A 20,980-nucleotide genomic window follows, 5' to 3' on the forward strand; every position below is an offset into this window, starting at 1 on the left:
CTAGCGTAAGAAGAATGCCAGAGAATATACAAATTGAGCTTCAAGGAAACATAAGTTGGTTATATAGCTAACCAAGATTTTAAAAAACTTGAGTTACTTCTTCAAGGTTTTGTTCGATATGATTACGTTTCCAAGTCTCGACATCAGCTATATATAAACTACAGTACCGACCCATACTCTTCTATGGTAACTCTTTCACTTCTAAGTTGGTTTACATTTCAGAGATCTCTGTTTCTCGGACGTTGCTGGTGTTTCGTCTCTGAGCCAGAGCAGGGCTCGAGTATTCTGCATCATCATCAGCCAATGATGATATGTTTGATGAGACAGATTCTGAGATGGAGTGCGAGGGAGATTGGTGTCTGTAGCTTTGGGAAGCTGAGTATTCTGGTACTCCTTGAGTTGTTTTTCCTTGAGCTTCTTCCGCCAGCTTTCTTAGAAGATTCATAACAGTTGGAAGAAACTTTGATGTGATGGAGAGTACTCCAGCAAGCTATCATAACAGGAAACCTGCTGTTAAAGATAATGTCTTGTGTCTGAAACAATTGAGAGTAATGAGTGCTTACTGCGCCATGTTGAAACTCTCTAGGAACGTCAAGCTGGACCCATAAGGCTTTGCAGAGTAAAAACGCCACAAACAGGCCTAAGAGGTACAAAGGATTCCTGTTCCACAAAAATGAAACACGCCAATGAATCTAACAAGTAGCTGAAACACTTTTATGGAGAATCTGGAATGAAATGTGAAGGAGTACAAAGATAATGGACTTTACTTCAAGAGCATCATTAATTCATTGAAACCAAGGACGAACATCAACACGATCGCCCAAGCAGGTGGAAGCCAGTTGTTATTCCGCTTGTGAGCTTCCTGTATACCAGAAATGGATAAAAAATATACCGTTGATTAGATTATGTATAGAACACACAGAAATTCTGAGGTAGACTTGCAAAATCACCTGTGCCGAGATAGCTTGGGTAACGGTATACTCGGTCTCAGATTTGAACTGTCTCCACAGAGACTTACACTGTACTGGCGACAATAGCACATCTTTTGGAGGAACCTGCATCCACAAAACCAAACATTGGTAGATTCTATCTGACTACAACCGGAAGCGGCATCGGTATTACCATATCATGTGCCACAATGCGAATAAACTTTGGTTAAGTGGACTAATTAATATGTTCAATTATGTATTCCATTTAGTGTGATGCATCAATAATAATGGCATATACATCAACCAGACTGAACTAGAGGTCACTGTATCATGCTGTTTACCTTCTCCCAGGAGCTAGACGCAAGCGGATCAGTAGAAGCTCCCAAGCTTCTGTTGTGGGAAGATGAATCGGATACAGTTCCATCCATGAGAGAAGAAAAAAGAGTACTCTCAATTTTGTCTGGTCTTTCGTCTAAACGTATCGCAGCCATCACAGAGAGAAGACTCAAAGCCTATGGGATAGTAACATATAGAGTGAGTTTCATCACATCAACTTAGCCCCCTTGGCTAGTAAATCTAAGAAGTTACCTCTGCGCGAGCATCTTTTGTGATTGCTCTAATATCCTCTTTTCCAGTCCAGACCCGTGGCATTGAGTCTTTGTCATGACTGAAGACTGTTGAGAACCTGCAATATGTTTGGAACAATTGATATCAAGCAGAGATAACTTACTAAAAGGGCTACTAATAGGAGGCTACTCTCATCTTTTTCTTACCTGTCTTTCATTCGGATCAGAATTTTGGCAGCTTCTTCTCTAGCCTTTTTCTCCACTAAACTCCGAGAATAGTCCTTTAGATTCTGAACCATATCATCAATTGTAGCGTGATCTAGCTCAAAACCAGTAACCACATCCAGAAAATCTGTAACAGCTGCTTCAGTCTCCCGTTTGAGAAGTGTCCTTATGGAAGGCCACGTCTCTTTTCCACCAGCTTCAAACAAAGACTCGACAGGTTCACTCAGTGCTTGAGTTAGCCGTTTCTGAAAAACCCCATGACGCAAAACAAGTATTAATATGACCACTTGACAGCTAAGAAATCAGATGAAGAGGGAACCAAAGCAGAACCTCGTAGTTGGCAGTTAATTCAGATAGTCTAGCAGTCTGTGCAGAAGATGCGTGGGAATCAATATCACGACAAAGCTTCTCTCTGACTTTTGATGCATTCCAAGTTGCTTGTGTAACCGCAGCATCTGATGGGAAACACAGTTTATAAAAGGAGGTAGTCTAGTCCAAAACGTTATTGTATTTTTGGCCAAAACAATTTTTTTCTAACAAGGAGACTCTACTTTTGAAGCAAAACCTGAAATAGGAACCCTCACCTTCACATCCTTTGTCAAACACAAGTAGACAAGACTGCTGGGAGTCCCGCACAGCATTTGCGAATCCTTTTCCTTGATTCAGAGACTGTTCCAGTCGGATCTTGAACGATTCCAGTGCATTGGATCGTAAATGTCCCAACATGGTAGCATAAGCAGAGTACACAAACTGAAAATTTGGATTAAAGTTGAAAATAAGAGACATTAACTATCTTATGTAACCAGTTCCTGAGTCAACGACACTATTAAAACCCAAATACGGAGGAACTCTTACATCCAAAGCTTTGGATTTCAACTGTAGACGCTTTTCTTTTCTTACTCCTTCATCAAAGTATATTGCCTCTGCGTCGTATCTAAGAAGTGTTAAGCGAAACAAGATTACGTTAAATCTCTTTCCTATGGGTTAAATACTTCACGAATCAAAACAATATGAGCTTACTCTGATAAGTATTTTTCAAGGATAGAGGTAAGCTTTCTGCCGAAACCAGGAACCAGACCATCTTCAGCGGCTTTTTGCAACTCCAACCAAGTCTAAATAGAGTCTACCGTGTTATGTCTCACAAACCATTTAAATCAGCAAGATAAGTTAGCGTAGGTAAGGAGGCCACAGAAAAATACCTCATCCGTTGCCAAGTGATGTAGCTTCTCATTGGCTATCTCTTCACACCGAACAGTGGCAACCATTACCTTGCAAGCATAAACAAAACAGTATTAGGTGACAAGACCAGAAAACATGGTTTAACCACATAGAATTTAGTGAATGGAAGACCTTGTGAGCAGGAAGGTCCAAATCTCTATTCTCTTTTATAACTTTCCAAATCTCCTGGGAGCTGAAAGAGAACCCTGAAGCAGGAACTACACCACGTCTATCACCCGCAAGTCCCCCAGGTGAAATGGAATGGAAAAACTTCTGCCTCAACTCAGCAACCTATTTAGAAGTTCGCATGAATCAAGGGAATCAGTCTTAAGATTACTTTGATGCTTCAAAAAGAGACGTGTTTTAGATATAAGAATAATACCTCTTGCTTAAACACTTTTTCTTTATCTTCATAGCTGGATAAGGCAACCACCTCTACCTACAAGCACATATCGAACCAATTACAGAATAAGGAAAAGATAGAAAATTTGGTAACTATACAACATTAACTAGATAGAAGCATCGTCTATGTGGGAAGACTATCAACTTACATTGAAGAATTCACTTAGAGGTGTATTCTTGTGTGCTTCAGGCTTGCGAACTAAATCCCATATCTGCAGTATAATCGGTGCTCACATGAAAGAGGGCGAAACTGAGGGAGAGAGAGTGTCTGTGTGTGTTACCTTCTGAATATCTTCTCTTAGAACAGGCTCAAGCAGCTCCATTGGAGTCTAAGAAAAATAGCATATGTTAATCAAAGAAGTATGACTTCACAGTCAAGAATCATATTCAATTGCATAATCTAAACCTTTGTTTTATCGCGTATGACAAAAAGAAGAGTTGTTTTCCGAGGGCTAAACAATCGCAGCATGACCTATAAAAGCAATAAAGACCATGTTATCGAAGCCATTGATTGAAGATAAAGTTCCAAGTGTAAGCACCTGGAAAACTGTCTTCAGTAATGGTTTGTTGGCAGCTTGTTCCCTTCCGATGTCATGGCACCACCTACGGAGTTCATTATTTCATTAATAATCTAACAAAAATGTTATTAATGGCCCAAACCTTGTATGTTGTGTTGGTGGATCTTTACTAAGCTCACTCAAATCTAACTTTTAACATAGTACTTAAGAGCTAAGATTCAGAAAGGATATCAAATGCACAAGTAGTGAGTGGGGTGATCAATCTGAAACTATATCTATCTTCTACTAACACTGAACGTTAACTTTCTACTTTCATGTAATATATATATACCATCACTCATCAGCAGCAGCAGTTATCAGAAGAAGAGCCAAAAAAAATATGGAGACTCACATGTTTATGAGCACAATATCAGCAACAGCAAGAGCAAAGAGGGCACTTTGTTTCTCAAATGTAGTGTCATCCTGAAACCATTGACAACAATAATAGGTAACCAAAATTATAAAAGTATCTGCAAGATATCAAGTCTCCAGATACTTAGCAAGTGAAACCTTAAACCAATCGTACCTCGCCTCTTTCTCTACCATCAGTACCCTCCAAATCCATGACAAGTGTGAAAGGCACAATCCCAACACACTTAGCCATCCAAATACCTTTGGTTGTTTGACTCCTGTGAAAGAAAAACGAAGGCAAAAAAAAAAAAAAAACAGCAAGTCAAACAAATTTCAACTCTAAAAACATGGCATTGACACATAAAGAAAAGACAAAAACCTTCCGGCAAAAGCATCCATTTCCCTAAAGCTGGTTTTGAAAAGATGATTCAAAAGTGTACTCTTCCCTGTTGATCACCCAAAATCAAAGTCAAAACTTCAAAAAAAGATTCAAAGGCAGTATCTTTAACTGGAGTTAGCTATAATAAGAGAGGAAGAAGAAGAAAACAAAAGTCAATACCGCTGCTTTGAGGACCCATGATAGCAACAACAGCGTAAGAGAGTCCAGAATCAGAGAGCTTGGTCTTGTTCACGAAAGTATCCAAACCCTCCACGTTGAATTCACCCTTCCCATCGATTAGCTGAGTCGGGAAACAATCCTCCTCCTCTCTTTCCCCCATCCTTATGATCTACAACCCTAGAGAACGTCATACAAATTCGAAAACAAAATCATGATGGTGCTTTAGATGATGTTGCATGCATAAGCAGAGTATAAGCTAGTAAGGAGTTTTGGTTTTCTTACAGGCGATTTCGGTGTTGGTAGTTCACAACTGTTGCAGCAGCTGAAGAAGATTAAGAGAGAAGAAGAAAGAGATAGAAGAAGCGCCTAGATTGCAGGTAGGAGGAATATACGAAGCCTTGTTTCTCGAGTTTCTCTGTCTCTTTCTTTTCTTTGCTTTGCTTTGATTTCCTTAAAAAGAATAAACTTTGATTTTTCTACTATTTTTTGAAGATTATTTTATTTGGCTTCACGCCTAGAAGATATGTTTCCAGATAGGTCCGGGACTTCGGATATTTGGATCAAACCTCGGGTAAAATCCACTCGAATCCGGATCTTTCGGATAAATGAATTCTCTATCCAATATGTACTTAGTAGATTTCAGTTTGGATTTTGGTTCGAATATCACTGGTTCTGAATTGGTATCGAGTATCCATTTATTATGTAAATCACATACATATTTACTAAATACAATGATTTATGCGTAAATTGAAGTGATTCAATGGTTACATACTCTATTTTTAGTGTGGCCAACCCGGATTCGAATCTCTAAAATATCATAAGTGATCTGGTGGTAACATAGGCAGGTGATATCATAAGCACTTTTCCAATCTGGATTTGAGTTAATATTCTGGATTTTATGATATCTATTTCGGTTTAAATGGGTATCCGATACCCACATGTATAGAAGCAATGACCCATCGGATAATATGGCCATATTTGAAACCGAACCGGTCCATTTCGGATCAGATCCGGTTCGGTAAACGGTTCCGGTTAAAAGTTCCGGCCCTATTTCCATATTTCTCTTCTTTTTTTTAATTAATTTATGAAAACACCTAAACGTTTCAATGAACCGATTCTTACCAGTATTCCAATTTAACTAAACCGATTCTTACCAGTATTCCAATTTAACTAAACCGAATACAAAACCCCACTCACATTTTTTTTTCTGGGCCTGTAATAAAAAAGTTGGGCATAAGTAGCCACCGCAGGGTTTTATTCATCTCATCTCTCTCGCTTCTCCGACTCTACCTCTTTAAAGAAGCCGACGCTCTGTTAGTATCTCTTCCCATCACCTCTTTCACAGATCAATTGCTTGTTTTTCTTCTAACAAAAGGTGTATGTTTCGGCGGTGCTTATCTTCTCTTTGGTCCAAAAAAAAATGCAACTTTGTTTCTCTTTGGTATCACTTTGAGTCACCATTGTAAAAAACTCAATTTCAGTGAACTTCTCTTAGTCTAAGCTTCTATTTAAACTTGTTGATTATGCTATCTTTTGCATATTATGCTTGGTGTCTCCCTTACCTTTTTATTTATATTTCCTCCATGGATTATTTCAGATAATTGACAGCTGAACTGCAAGCTAAAGAGTGATGGGACTCAGTCACGAAGATCTAGAGTACGTTGCTTTGGTGCTTTCTTCGTTTATGTTATTAAATTGTATGTTCATACATTTTATTCCAATGTGACTCTTTGCAGCTTGACCAACGATGACCATTTCGTTGACAAGCAAAAGCTTTCAGCTCCTATCAAGTCTACAGCTGATAAGTTCCAGCTTGTTCCCGAGTTCTTGAAGGTACACAGGACACAACAATCTTTCGTTTATGGTTTATACGAGCCTGGTGTGTGACTGCTGCATTCCTAAAGAGTTTTGGCTTTTTTTTTTCTAGGTGAGAGGACTTGTGAAGCAACACCTGGATTCATTCAATTACTTCATCAACGTCGGGATCAGAAAGATTGTTCGTGCTAATTCTCGTATTACATCCACTCTGGACCCATCGATTTATCTAAGGTCTAACCTTCTTATCGTCTTATCTGTGTTATGAATATTGTTATGGAAAGAAAAAGCAGAATACTTGATGGCTTTTCAGTCCTTCTCTGACTCTATCCCACAAGATTGCGCGTTAAAAAAACTGAACTTTTTGGTGCAGGTTTAAGGATGTCAGAGTTGGTGAACCCTGTATTTTAAGCATTAGTATGGCGGAGAAACTCAATCCACACATGTGCCGATTAGCTGATATGACGTAATGACCTTCTTCTATTTGCTATTTGAGAATATGCTACATTCTTGACTGTTTTAAATGTATTGTAACATCTTCTTTTACATTTCAGATATGCTGCCCCAATCTTTGTCGACATAGAATATGTTCATGGAAGTCATGGACAGACGACAATAAGTGCAAAGGTAAAAATGAAAAATAAATGTATCTATACTACATTATGCTGCTGCTTGTCAACAACAACTCAGGCTGAAAACAATGTTTGTTTCAGGATAACGTTATTATCGGAAGGATGCCTATTATGTTGCGGAGTTGCCGCTGTGTATTACATGGAAAAGATGAAGAGGAACTTGCAAGATTGGGTTTGTATTTCACCTTTATTTCAAGCCTTGCTTATTTTTGTTACATCACATTTATTGTATTCCGTTTTGGATTCCAGGTGAGTGCCCACTTGATCCTGGAGGATATTTTGTCATCAAAGGAACCGAGAAGGTAACATTACTTCATGCTTTGTATACATAATCTTCGTACAACTATCTTATGGAGTCTATATGTTGGCTACTTGTCTGCACTTTGACTTTTGGATATCTGTTGTGTTTTATATCTCTCTTTAGTTCATACTAGATTTTGTGTTTATTTGGCCATTCAGCACTGTTTTTGTTCTAATTGGTAGTTGACGTTCATTTTTTATGTGAATGAAATCATCCCATATTTCCTTGGAATCCTTTCTTTTTCTCGCGTGACCTGAAGCCTCTATTGATTGTGTTGGTGTTTGCTATTCATTTCAGGTGTTGTTGATACAAGAACAACTTTCGAAGAACAGAATCATTATTGATTGTGATAAAAAGGGGAAGTAAGTGATCTCTTTATTAATTCAGTCCTTGTTGTATTTGCAAGCATCATTCCTCATAACTATTATTAACTGTCAAGCCAAATAAATTTATCATAATTCACGTACCCAAGTTTCATTGTTTGCTGATTCTCTCTTTTACTGCTTGTTCACAGCATAAATGCATCTGTCACAAGCAGCACTGAAATGACGAAAAGCAAAACGGTTATTCAGATGGATAAGGAGAAGATATATTTATTTCTACATCAATTTGTAAAAAAGGTGAAGATACGTCATCACGTCCTCCTCTGTAATTGTAGATCTTCCAGGATTGGACTATTTTCTGAGCGTGTATTTTGTCGTAGATTCCAATTATAATCGTCCTCAAAGCTATGGGAATGGAGAGTGACCAAGAGATCGTACAAATGGTTGGAAGGGATCCCCGTTTTAGCGCGTCACTACTACCTTCTATGGAGGCAAGTGTTATAGCTACCTGCTTTTTCTTCCATGTCATTTTGTTCAACCTGTGGTTCTGATGAACCTTGATCTGTGAAGCGTCATATTTATCCATCGAAAGGCTTATCTATTTTCAGGAGTGTATTAGTGAAGGCGTGACTACACGACAAGAAGCACTGGACTATCTTGAGGCAAAGGTGCAGTATTTTATTCCTCTTAGAGAGTTGTTCAAAAAATTTCCTGTTGAATGATTCACATATTGTCCACTTAAAAAGTTACCTAGAAAACAGAATAGATTTACTGCCCTGTCAAAAAGAGCTCTTTCTAGTGTTTTAAAAGGGCCATAGCTCGTTCTATCAGTATTGAAAAGATATATACAGACTTTTTGTGGTTGTAGTTAGTTGCATCCATTTCATTTTGTGATGTAACGAGAGAAATAAACACCCACTGAAGAAAAGAATAGACTATCCTTTAACAGTAGTTTCTGATTTTTGTCAATTTGCGGCAAGATTGACTGACATATTCTTTTATTTATTAATTTCTGTAGGTGAAGAAATCATCGTATGGACCTCCTGAAAAGGTTTTTATTCTTTACTCCGCTATTAAACTCCTGGTTCAACTTCAGACAGATGGATAAATATGCCTTTGATCCTATAAAATTTTAATATGAAAGCTTTCTTGCTTAGTAAAGAATTTCACATTGTATATTTACATGATCTGCTAGGATGGCAAAGCTCTATACATTCTCAGAGCTTTATTCCTTGCACACGTACCTGTAAGTATCTCAACTTCTTTTGGTTCTTAATATTTTAGTATTTGCTTACTGATTGCTAAATCCCCTTAAGGTGCGTGACAACAATTATCGCCAAAAATGTTTCTATGTTGGGGTGATGTTGAGGCGAATGATTGAAGCAATGTTAAACAAAGATGCCATGGATGACAAGGTAATACCATAACCCTTATATCTCGAAAGTTCTTTTTCTGTACATGTGGAATATATTTGAATTCTGGTTATTTACTTTTAGGATTACTGCTATATAACATGTTAGATTACCTAAAGAGGACAAGTTTAAAATAGGGAGGGACATGCTGAAATAGCTTACAAAATGTCACTAATTTTTTAGACTTACGTGATCATGATGGCTGACTTGTTAGTCTATCATCTGAGAATAAACTAAGGATGATCTGGAGACAAGTCTTATTATAACCCGACAATTTACAGAGCTTTTATCTATGTTCTCAAATGTGTCTTCATGTAGGATTATGTTGGTAACAAGCGGTTGGAGTTATCTGGCCAACTAATATCTCTTCTCTTTGAGGTATCACTGGAACTTATCACCATACGCAGTGTTTACTTGTGTGTACTCTATTCCTTACCTGTGGTTTTCCTCCTTAACGTTGCTACAGGATTTGTTCAAAACAATGACCACTGAGGCCATTAAAAAGGTAGATGGTATCCTTCAAAAACCGACCCGGGCAAGCCGTTTTGATTTTTCACAAGTAAGTGTAGAAATATACTGCCTTGCTAGTTCATGTCTTGCTTTAGCTATGAACGGTCTTCTGTCATAGTTCTGAAGTAAAACGTATTGCTATTTTGAGTAGGCTCATAATGGGTTGATGTTAGCTAGGTGTTAGTGCTATTATGTCGATTGGCAATTGCTTTATCAACTTACATCTCCCTTCTGTATTCCGCTACTACTTGAATTGCTACAGTTAGGGTATTTACTGTTCTATGTAGCTTTTGGCCTAGGAAAACATGGATGGAATCGATTTTACTTTAATGAAACGAACTGATCGTACGACTTCAATTTTCTTTTGTGGTGTGCTTGTAGTGTCTTACTGGAGAGAAGAATCATAATATTTCTTTTGGACTAGAGAGAACCCTTTCAACGGGAAACTTCGATATTAAAAGGTTCAGAATGCATAGGAAAGGCATGACACAGGTCAGTCTCACTCTCTTTATACACATCTGTGTGTATGTCTCCAGCCTCTTTCATGCTACAATGTTCTTAAAGAAATATTTTTATATAGGTTTTGACAAGGTTATCTTTTATTGGGAGCATGGGGTTTATTACGAAAATTTCGCCACAATTCGAGAAGTCTAGAAAAGTTAGTGGGCCTAGATCTTTGCAACCCAGCCAGGTAATGATGCCGTCTTTATAAGCCTATGAGAATTAGTGCCTTCTCTTTGAACTTTCATTTAGTTTGATCTTTTGCACTGTGTTTGCTCTATTAGTGGGGCATGCTATGCCCGTGTGATACCCCAGAAGGCGAAGCTTGTGGTCTTGTCAAGAACTTGGCGTTAATGACTCATGTCACAACGGATATAGAGGAAGGCCCATTGGTTGCTATGGTATGTGGTTGTTATTTTATCAACTTTAAGTCAATTTACTCACGTTAATCGCCCTTTTCTATGGCTTTGAGATGGATACCTCCGGAATCACTATACCCTTCTCATTATCTTTGCCTAGTCATCTGGTTTTGAATCCTTATGTTTTAATTGATTTTCCGGAAACAGTGCTACAAATTGGGTGTCACAGATTTGGAAGTACTATCAGCAGAGGAGCTGCATACTCCAGACTCATTTTTGGTCATATTTAATGGGCTAATAATTGGCAAACATAGAAGGCCACAGGTACCTTTTTTACAAATACACGGATCTGCACTGAGCATTTTACACATCTTTGCACCTCTTCACTAGCTTCTATTGTTTCAGTACTTCGCCAATTCTCTTAGAAGGTTGCGTAGAGCTGGGAAAATTGGGGAGTTCGTCAGTGTGTTCATAAACGAAAAGCAGGTACTTCCTCCAGTTTTCATTTTTTTTCTTCTGGTAATCCAAGTATTTTAAATGCACGTTATAGCTTGTGTCCGTTAAAGCTTGGAATTAAGATTAAGATTTCTGAATTAAAATAGACTCAGGAAGCTACATAAATATATTTGTTGAGTCCTCAGCAGCCTCATCTGAGTGATTTTCAGAGTAGAAATACAGTTGACGAGTGATGATCTCATTTAGAATACTACAAACTCGTAGATTTAGGGAATAATAATAGGGAAACGATTATTCCCTAAATCTCTGCCAAGTTTTTCTCTTGAATACACAAATGTTAACTGGGACTGACTCCGAAGAATTTTTTTTAATCAGCATTGTGTTTACGTTGCTTCTGATGGTGGGCGGGTGTGTCGTCCACTTGTTATAGCCGATAATGGAGTATCAAGAGTTAAACAATACCACATGAAGGAATTACAGGTACATGTGTTTTACTCTCCCAGATTCATGCATACTTGTCTTAGTGGTATAAGTTAATGACATCGGTTGACTAATTTGTATTTCCTTGAAGGATGGTGTTCGCACCTTTGATGACTTTATTCGTGAAGGTTTGATCGAGTATCTTGATGTCAATGAGGAAAACAATGCATTGGTTCGTGCCAGTCTTCGTTTTTTCTAGATGTATTATATTCTATTGCACCATATGCAGTCGAAAATCATCACTGTTCCTTTCCTTGTTTTTAGATTGCTTTATACGAAGGTAGCCCCAAGAAAATGAAAGACATAACTCACATTGAGATTGAACCATTCACCATCTTAGGTGTTGTTGCTGGTCTTATCCCCTACCCTCACCATAATCAGTCACCTAGAAATACGTATCAGGTTTGTGTGCCTCTGACATAAGAAGCAGAGATTTCTGTTGGTTTGCATCGGGTTAATAGTCCTGTTACATTGCGTGCAGTGTGCTATGGGAAAACAAGCTATGGGAAATATTGCTTACAACCAGGCAAGTCCATTTATACTCTCCATATCATTCTTTGAGGCAAAGCTTACTGCTTCCCAGTTTTGAGGACTTAATTAGATTACTTGTTGCCTGTTGTTCTTTATAATGATTTGCTTAATCAGTTGGTTATGTGAACTCCAATCACTAGCCTCTGTCTTCTCCATTGCACCATGTTCTATTATATCTTGCTTTCTCTCAGGCATTGACTTTACCTTTTACAATCTGTGTATATAGTTAAACCGGATGGACTCATTGCTTTACCTATTGGTGTATCCACAGCGACCTCTGTTGACAACAAGGACCATTGAATTGGTAAGTGTCTTTACTCTAATAGGAATGGATTAATAATTTGGTACTAACAAAAAGTATGCTTGTTAACAGGTTGGATACGATAAACTTGGAGCAGGTCAAAATGCAACAGTTGCTGTTATGAGTAATACTGGATACGACATTGAGGATGCGATAGTGATGAACAAAGCTTCCTTGGATCGGGGTTTTGTTCGCTGCATTGTTATGAAAAAGTATGTAGGATTTCTCTTTGAGGCAAAAGTCGGTTCCTTTGAGATATCGTCTCTTACACTAACTATTATTGCTTCTCACGTTTGTGAAACAGATTTGTTGCTATTTGCCAGAAGTATGGTAACGATGCAGTAGACAGAATACTCAGGCCACAAAGAACAGGTCCAGACGCGGAAAAGATGCAGGTACAGACATATCCTAGACTTGTCAAGTCAAATTCAAAGATTTTGCTTTTAGAATTAGTTTCGTTGCAAATGCTTATTCTTAGTGGATATTTTAGATGATGTAGAAATAGTCCTAGGTAATCCACTGAGCACATAATACATATTCCCATTTCTGATTGGAGGGAGCAAACACTATATTATTGTTGCTTTTTTAAATTGTTCCCTTTTTTCTTTCTCAAAATAGAGACTTCATTAGGAAAATTTTGACTGCATAGAAGTTATGACATTACTGGCGTAAACTGTACAAGATGGTCTTATAACATTCCTATTCCGTGCTTTCCATCTGCTAAAACATGGTGGATATGTTTTCATGGTGACTACTATTTTTTCTTTTAGATACTGGATGATGATGGAATAGCATCTCCAGGAGAAATTATTAGACCGAATGATGTCTATATAAATAAGCAAGTCCCTGTGGACACAAGAAATAACATTACATCTCAGCAATCGGATAGGTATTCCACTAACTTTTCCCCACATCATGATTGTTTCTTATAACTCTAAAGGCAAACTGACAATATGTTGTGCACTTTCAGTCAATATCGTCCGGCCCGAGAGTATTTTAAAGGTCCTGAAGGGGAAACGCAAGTGGTAGATAGAGTTGCTCTTTGTTCTGACAAGAACGGCAATTTATGCATAAAATGTATCATCCGGCATACTCGTCGGCCAGAGGTGAGAAATTTTATGCTCAGTACTATTTTCTTTTTAGGCGCCATGTTCTACAATGTTAACCGAGTGTGCCTTGTTTAGCTTGGAGACAAGTTCAGCAGTAGACATGGGCAGAAAGGTGTATGTGGTACAATCCTTCAGCAGGAAGATTTTCCATTTTCTGAGCGTGGAATTTGCCCTGATTTGATCATGAATCCTCATGGGTTTCCAAGGTTATAAAATATTCTTCGTAGCCCCAACTATTAAGAAGTTTTCATGGTACCAAACAAGTAAAGTGGTTCTATCAGTTGGGACAAATTCGTTTTCTGTGTTGGTACCCAACTTGGAACGTTTATGTTAATCCCTTTAATTCAAAAAGTTTGAAGTGTCATTTGAAGTTTTAGATTACTTGAGATCTGTATTATAACTGGGGCGTTTATAAAAACGTTGTTTTTGTCACAGTCGTATGACAGTAGGTAAGATGATAGAGCTCCTTGGGAGTAAGGCTGGGGTGTCTTCAGGTAGATTTCATTATGGTAGTGCTTTTGGAGAAGAAAGTGGTCACGCTGACAAGGTTGAGGAAATAAGGTACAGTTTCTTATATATGAGGCTTCTTCTTGTCTGTTGAAACTTTTTGTTTAATGTCGTTTTAAGTTGCATCATTTCAGTAAGACCCTTGTGAAGCATGGCTTTTCCTACTGTGGGAAGGACTTGTTATACTCAGGTACCGCTTTATGATTCTTCACAACATTTCAGAATTGCAATAATATGTTAAAACCCATTCTAGTGTCGGTTATTATATTCTTTGAATAAAAAAAGTAGTTTAGATTCACTGAAATTGAACAAAGACAAATGAGATCCAAACTTCTTACTACAAAGCCATATAAGGTATTCTTCCTTTGTACATCACACCTGACGATCTTGAGAGTCTCGCAGGTCTCAGTGGTGAGCCATTACAGACATACGTCTTCATGGGGCCAATATATTATCAGAAATTGAAACATATGGTGAGGTTCCTCTAACCTATTTAAACGTAGAGAGTTTGGTTTGTCGGAAAAATAACATTATATCTGCTTTTGTGTACTTATGTTTTGAATAGGTCCTGGACAAAATGCATGCACGAGGGAGTGGACCCCGTGTGATGATGACAAGACAGCCAACTGAAGGGAAATCTAAAAATGGAGGTAAGTTAATATGCCACTATGGTTAAGATAGATTATGATACTTTACACTAGGTTTTGGTGATTTTCCATTTAATAATTAGTTTTGAAGTTTTCCTGTTTTGTATCTTCACTCTGGATTTAACCATGAGTTGTTTGTTTTCTCAATTGCATCTCTAATGCTGTCACAGGTTTACGAGTGGGAGAGATGGAACGAGATTGCCTTATTGCTTATGGAGCGAGCATGTTGATCTATGAGCGGCTCATGCTTTCTAGTGATCCTTTTGAAGTTCAGGTAAATATCATTCATTCCAACATTGTATGAAAAATAAATATGTGTGATACACTACTAACAAACATTTTTAAATGCAGGTTTGTAGAGCTTGCGGTTTATTGGGATATTACGATTACAAGCTGAAGAAAGCAGTTTGTTCAACATGTAAGAATGGTGATAGCATTGCAACTATGAAACTCCCTTACGCATGCAAGCTCCTCTTCCAGGTAAAAACACTGTTTTTTTTTCTTGTTTTGCCTGTCAAACTGAAACTTTCTACTTGGTCCACATTCGTAAATGATAAGATAATTTTGAACTTGGATCAAAATGCAATTTCTAACTGAAATTAGTAAAGAAGCAGTGGTGTTTCCAGTTTTACTGGTGTGGTATTTGATTAGTCTATCTCCACTCAACTCTTTACAGTTTTCTTCTGGCTTGTTTCAGTTGTCATAACTCTTTTTCTCTCTGCTTTATACAATGGTTACAGGAACTCCAGTCGATGAATGTTGTTCCCCGTCTGAAACTCGTGGAGTCTTGAAGAAGGTTTTACTTTTATAATAGTATCGATGGCTTTTGATATTCTGAGGTTGGATCATATTAATTTAAACATTCTGCAATTTTGTTCTCCTTTTTGGATGTCAAGATGTTTTGTTGTCGCTGTTTCTGAAACTTTTGAAACATTATAAACATTGTCTTCATCAAGAAAAAGAAAACCTTAAAAGAATTATACAGGTTTTGTTCTCTATGTTTCTGAAAACATTGTCTTCATCAAAGATAACACAACCTTAGAGAATATTTTCATCAAAGATAACATAACCTTGGAGAATATTAACGCAATGAAAAAGGATTTTAGTGCACAAAATATATAGAAGCGATCACACGCATAGTAAGTTGTGATATCTAATTACAAATAAGATTCAAACCTCTTCAAATACAAGTATCTTTAGATTTCCACAGGGTTGGAAACATCTTGATATACAATGCAAAGCGAAGTAAAGCGACAAGAAGAAAACACATAAAGAGTCTCGATGTTTCTTGCTACTGTGACTAACCAAGAGAGAGGTCTCTTAAGCACAACATGATGAACTCACTGCAGTAGCTGCTGGCCCACTGGGGAGAACCATTCCTGCTGGGTTTTCTGTTGGCTGTACACGTGGTAGCCTTTTTGCTGTAAGAAAAAAAAAGTGGAAAGGAAATGAGTCAAAAGCAAGATACTCGTTTTGAAATTGGTTGCTTGAATGTAAGAAAGACTCACCGATTTCATAGAATATGTCTTTGACATTTGTTGCAGTCTTGGCTGAAGTTTCCATGAAGAAAAGGCTGTTCTCTAGAGCATATGTCTCTGCCTCCTGCAGGTGAGAGACAAATAATATAACTATCATGAACTACGTAACAACACAATTCAGAAATTCCATCACTCGAATCTCTGTCCCAAAAGTGTGAGTTAGCATTTTTCCATCCACTTTGAATTCCAGGAGAGGAAGATTTGGTTTACCTCTGGAGACACTTTCCTTGCATCTAATAAATCAGCTTTGTTACCAGCAAGAGCCATCACCATATTAGGATTACCTATTGACACACACAAGAATATATAGTCAAATCCCCATTATAGCAAATACGCTTCACTAGCAACCCTATATGATGAATCTAGACCGGAACCTTGAGCCTGCAGTTCCTGAACCCATTTCTTGGCCCTCTCAAATGAGCCCTGTGACAGACAATAGCAAAAAAAAAAAAGAGAGTTAAAGTAGGCCCACAGCTGTAAGTTAGCATCAAGGGATAGAGAGAATAATGGGGGTACTTGATTAGTAATGTCAAAGACAATAATGGCAGCAGCAGCACCCCTGTAGTACATAGGAGCCAAGCTATGGTAACGTTCCTGACCAGCTGTATCCCAAATCTCAAACTTGACAGTTGCATCATTCACAGCCAATGTTTGAGAGAAGAAAGCTGCACCTATCGTTGATTCCTGTTCACAACAAGTATCAAAACCTCCTCAAGAATCTCTAGGAAATAAAAAAAACTAATGGCACCAACCTGGAACTCAACAAACTGATCTTTGACGAACCGAAGCACAAGACTTGATTTTCCAGCTCCAACATCCCCAAGCAATACCTGAAGAACTCCAAAACAGAAAAAAATAAAGGAATGATACAGAAACTATCTTCTGCTGCAGAAGCTAACATAGAGAGAGATAACTTAGTTAAAGCGATGATCTTAGATGATAAATTGTTAACAATCAAACCTACTAAGATCATTCCAAGTAGAGATACAAACAAAGAAGCTAAACGCAATCTGCCATTTGAGATCTGATAATCTATGAAAAGATACAACCTTTACTCCAAACCCTAGCTTTCTACTGATAAAACATGCAATCTACGAAACTATGAGATCGGAAGAAGCTCAACTTCCCAAATCGGAAATCAACGATCCAATCAAAATTCTCCAGAGAATTCACGATCCGAGTGTACACAGACAGAATCTATAGCTTAATAAGAGAATCAGCACACTAACCAGTTTGGCGTTGATGTTCTTGTTTCCAGCGGTGGCCATGATTGTTGATCAACGAGATCGCAGTTGAGATAGATAAACGCGTTGACAATCGAAAGACGGAGAAGAGAGAGCTAAGCAGCTTCCACAACAAACAACCGATTCCTCTTTCTCTCTCTCTCTAGCTCTTGACGACGATAGCAAAAAGCAGCAGAGAGAGAGAGAGAGAGAAATCAAAGGAACAAATATTATACTGCTTGTGAATACGCACTTCGGTTATTTTTTCTCGGTTCGGTTCGGGTTCGATTAGTTCAGTTCTAGTATTTTTCTATCTTTTCTAACTGAAATAAATTATAATTAGTTTGATTTAGTTCGGTTCAGTTTTAGTATAATGGCATTACTAACATTTTTAGTTTAAATAATTACAAAAACATATCGGTTTTTCGGTTCGGTTCGGTTCGAACCATTCAGATTGGAGAAATCTTCAACCGAATTGTTTAAAATAGACTTTGGTTTGGTTTGAATCGGTTTCGATCGGTTGGTTTGTTTGACTCGGCTTGGTTCGGTTTTTTTGTCCACTCCTAATTATACGACACAACAAGTATGAAATTACGGAAAGATCCGTATATTTATCTTTAATTCCAGACAACACCCTTAACAAATAGAGGTTAACGAAGAAGTACTAAACTATAGATTTTTTTTATTAAAAAGTTTGTAGTTTCGTATTGCAAAGAGGAGACTGCCTGTTTTTTACATGTTATGATACCCCGTACTTGGAAGATATACACTTCAAAACGCATTAAACTTCCTTGTTGTCAAAAAATGTACATTTTGACAAATGGGGTTGTACAACATTAGCTACAAAAGTTTTTTATACAAATTATTTCTCTATTTTTTTATTTCTAAAAGCCAAACGTTAATATTTGATGTTAATTTACACCATTATTAATTTGAGGGGGAACAAAACAACAGTTGGTCGCCTGGTCGGTCATATTAGTAAGAAAATGACAGTTCAAGGACCAATTAGCAATTTACATCTCTTGGTGTCGTGGTCGCCCTAACAGAGGTTTTAGCAAAGTGTGTGTGAGAGAGAGAGATTTTGAGCGACGAATCAGGTGAAGATGGATGATTCAATCGCGTAATGGTAAATTTCAATTCTTTCGATGAATTGCTAAGAAAAAAAAACCATTTTTTTTAATGAATCTTCCACCCTAGTCTCAGGTTGCAATGATGCGTTTCAGAGCTCAGTTTCACATCGGCGTTGCTCTCTCCTCCATTGCTCATCGAACCCATGTTTCAAAATCCAAACTTTCTACCGTTAGATGTTTCCAAAGTGGTAGATTTGTCTGCGGGGGTGATGAGTCTTCTTTAAGACACTGGTCTCAGTCACCCACACGCGTTTTCGGGAACCGTGTTTCGCGAGCTATGAAGAACGAAGCTCAAAAGGCTCTCTTTGATTACTTGCATCACACTAGAACTCTCAGCTTTGTTGATGCAGAGCATATAAGTCACAACTCCCCTCGGTTCATCTCCTCTTTGTTGTCCAAGGTCGATACTAGGAAAGAGGATATATCTCAGTCTTTGACTAAGTTTCTTAGGTACAATCCCATCAACGAGTTTGAACCCTTTTTCGAGAGTCTTGGTCTGCGTCCTTCTGAGATCTCTCGGTTTCTCCAACGGGACCTTGTGCTTTTGAGTGATGACAGTGTCCTCTTTGAGAATTTCCATGTTCTTTGCAACTATGGGATTCCTCGTAGCAAGATTGGTTGTGTGTATAAAGAAGCTAGAGAGATTTTCGGATACGAGAATGGGGTTTTGTTGTCGAAACTTGAAGCTTATGAGAGATTGGGTCTTGGGAAGCCTATAGTCATTAAGCTTGTAACTTATTGCCCGTCGCTTCTGGTCGGTGGTATTGATAGTGAGTTTGTTGCTGTGGTTGGTAAGTTAAAGGGTTTAGACATGGCATGTGATTGGCTTGGGAAGTATTTGTCTGATAGAAAAACATATAACTGGGGGAGTGTTCTTGAGACGCTGGAGCTTCTTGAGAAGATGGGGTTCAAAGAGGAGAAGCTGAGTGGTCTTTTGAAAACATATCCAGATTTGGTGGGTGAAACTTCTGGGAAGAAAGCTTATGTTATGTTTGATAAGCTGCTTAAAGTGGGACTTCAGATGAATGAAATCGATAAGTTAGTGAGAGACCACCCAGAGATGTTGCTGGAGAAGTCTGCAAAAAGCATTTTGGCGGCTTTGAAGTACATGATGCGTATCAGAATGGAAAAGGAGTTTATCGTTAGTATTTTACAGCAACACATGAAGCTTATCTGTTCATCTTCTCTGCTAGGACCAAAGGCTGTTTGCAGTAAACTGAAGATCGGAAGAGAAGAGTTACATCGGATCATTAAGGAAGAGCCTTTGAAACTGTTCAGTTTAGCTTCTAAAACAACAAACAGAAGGATCGAACTTGATTCTTTAGATTTTAGGAACGCTGAGAAGAGAGCCTTCTTGTTGAAGATAGGATATGTAGAGAACTCCGATGAGATGGTGAGTGCCCTGAAGAAGTTCCAAGGGAGGGGAGATGAGCTACAAGAGAGATTTGATTGCCTTGTGAAAGCTGGTTTGGATTATAATGTGGTTACAAAGGTTGTTAAGAGGGCTCCTCATATACTCAGCAGACCTAAAGATGTCATTGAGAAGAAGATCAACCTTCTAAAAGATTATTTAGGTTATCCAGTGGAATCTCTTGTAGAGTCACCTACGTATTTGTGTTATAGTATAGAGAGAATAAATCAGAGATTCTCAATGTATATTTGGCTGAGGGAACGAGATGCAGTGGTGCCGAGGCTGACACTAGGCACCATTGTGGGTATTTCTAATACAAGGTTTTTGTCATACTTTGTTAATTCCCACCCTGAAGGTCCAGCTACTTGGGAAAGTATAAAGAAATCATCTACCTGAAGAGAGGGTTAGAGAGAATATATGTTGACGCATCTTGAAGTATTATCGCCTTTGAGTTTGACTGAAGCGTTTGTTCATCAGTATAGTGATATAAATGCCCACAAATGGAACAAGGAAAGACTTGGTTGAAAGCGGAAAGAACAGAGATCCTCCTGGATAGCTAATGTTGATGCACTACTAAACTCAATGAAGTGGTTCTTCGCCTGGACTGAAAAGCTCAACAAATTGTTATCAACCTATTGGCCTGTGCTCTGTTGATACCATTTCTTCTGTGGCTACTGAGAGGAGGAAAGGCACACATCATGATGCCAACTTGAAACGCTTTCTTTGTTGAAAGAGACCAAATATTGATGTAGACCAAAGCAACCAGCTAATAACTATTTACTGGGACATACCTGCCACAGTTCTTGTCCAGGATGCATTATTGCAGGTTATTTAGACAATTTGGTTTTGTACTCTATTATTGTCCTCCATTAGTCCATATCTTCCAACTATGTAAAGATAGCTATGACATGTGATCATGTCTCTCATCTATGTTTTATGGTATTCCTTGTTTTGATTTAGTTTCAGGTATCTGAAGAGTCTCTCTTG

General features: G+C 38.1%; 4 protein-coding genes across 7 annotated transcripts; 2 read left to right on the plus strand and 2 right to left on the minus strand.

Annotated features, from left to right (window-relative positions):
- Positions 1–25: 25 nt before the first annotated feature.
- On the minus strand, positions 26–5,705 carry LOC103827813 (protein ROOT HAIR DEFECTIVE 3 homolog 2). Of its 2 annotated transcripts, none has more exons than XM_033272344.1 (23): positions 5,090–5,705; positions 4,808–4,976; positions 4,628–4,694; positions 4,424–4,526; positions 4,250–4,320; positions 3,880–3,943; positions 3,747–3,812; positions 3,622–3,669; positions 3,490–3,552; positions 3,321–3,377; positions 3,071–3,229; positions 2,920–2,988; positions 2,741–2,832; positions 2,576–2,654; positions 2,305–2,470; positions 2,051–2,175; positions 1,703–1,965; positions 1,518–1,614; positions 1,271–1,441; positions 951–1,055; positions 768–862; positions 564–660; positions 26–490 (listed from the first exon to the last, which is right to left on the minus strand). In XM_033272344.1, the coding sequence occupies exons 2-23, from the start codon at positions 4,965–4,967 to the stop codon at positions 212–214; spliced, it is 2,496 nt and encodes an 831-aa protein (XP_033128235.1). In that variant the 5' UTR covers positions 4,968–4,976; positions 5,090–5,705; the 3' UTR covers positions 26–211. The 2 variants fall into 2 exon arrangements, with proteins under 2 accessions (XP_033128235.1, XP_009101619.1); XM_009103371.3 differs by having other exon boundaries at positions 4,808–4,984; positions 5,090–5,701.
- Positions 5,706–6,022: 317 nt separating this feature from the next.
- Positions 6,023–15,693, plus strand: LOC103827814 (DNA-directed RNA polymerase III subunit 2). 2 transcript variants are annotated; one of them, XM_009103372.3, is made up of 39 exons: positions 6,023–6,182; positions 6,405–6,463; positions 6,544–6,640; positions 6,735–6,856; positions 6,996–7,088; positions 7,177–7,249; positions 7,336–7,426; positions 7,504–7,556; positions 7,853–7,917; positions 8,070–8,175; positions 8,259–8,369; positions 8,487–8,546; positions 8,897–8,929; positions 9,074–9,124; positions 9,195–9,293; positions 9,609–9,668; positions 9,757–9,849; positions 10,182–10,292; positions 10,381–10,491; positions 10,586–10,702; positions 10,868–10,984; positions 11,066–11,146; positions 11,492–11,596; positions 11,688–11,768; positions 11,861–11,998; positions 12,078–12,122; positions 12,354–12,431; positions 12,501–12,640; positions 12,733–12,823; positions 13,199–13,317; positions 13,399–13,534; positions 13,613–13,743; positions 13,973–14,098; positions 14,179–14,234; positions 14,447–14,517; positions 14,610–14,694; positions 14,862–14,965; positions 15,043–15,171; positions 15,432–15,693. In XM_009103372.3, the coding sequence occupies exons 2-39, from the start codon at positions 6,438–6,440 to the stop codon at positions 15,480–15,482; spliced, it is 3,456 nt and encodes a 1,151-aa protein (XP_009101620.2). In that variant the 5' UTR covers positions 6,023–6,182; positions 6,405–6,437; the 3' UTR covers positions 15,483–15,693. The 2 variants fall into 2 exon arrangements, with proteins under 2 accessions (XP_009101620.2, XP_009101622.2); XM_009103374.3 differs by having other exon boundaries at positions 6,023–6,120.
- Positions 15,694–15,772: 79 nt separating this feature from the next.
- LOC103827815 (ras-related protein RABF2a) lies at positions 15,773–17,730 on the minus strand. Its single transcript, XM_009103375.2, has 7 exons — positions 17,459–17,730; positions 16,982–17,059; positions 16,746–16,913; positions 16,604–16,652; positions 16,440–16,513; positions 16,200–16,293; positions 15,773–16,112 (listed from the first exon to the last, which is right to left on the minus strand). The coding sequence occupies exons 1-7, from the start codon at positions 17,495–17,497 to the stop codon at positions 16,012–16,014; spliced, it is 603 nt and encodes a 200-aa protein (XP_009101623.1). The 5' UTR covers positions 17,498–17,730; the 3' UTR covers positions 15,773–16,011.
- Positions 17,731–17,977: 247 nt separating this feature from the next.
- On the plus strand, positions 17,978–20,952 carry LOC103827817 (transcription termination factor MTEF18, mitochondrial). Of its 2 annotated transcripts, none has more exons than XM_009103377.3 (2): positions 17,978–18,578; positions 18,650–20,952. In XM_009103377.3, exons 1-2 carry the CDS (start codon positions 18,576–18,578, stop codon positions 20,387–20,389), a joined length of 1,743 nt encoding a protein of 580 aa, XP_009101625.1. In that variant the 5' UTR covers positions 17,978–18,575; the 3' UTR covers positions 20,390–20,952. The 2 variants fall into 2 exon arrangements, with proteins under 2 accessions (XP_009101625.1, XP_009101626.1); XM_009103378.3 differs by having other exon boundaries at positions 18,656–20,952.
- Positions 20,953–20,980: the final 28 nt, after the last annotated feature.

This window comes from Brassica rapa, chromosome A06 (assembly GCF_000309985.2).
Source record: "Brassica rapa cultivar Chiifu-401-42 chromosome A06, CAAS_Brap_v3.01, whole genome shotgun sequence".
Lineage (NCBI taxonomy): Eukaryota > Viridiplantae > Streptophyta > Magnoliopsida > Brassicales > Brassicaceae > Brassica > Brassica rapa.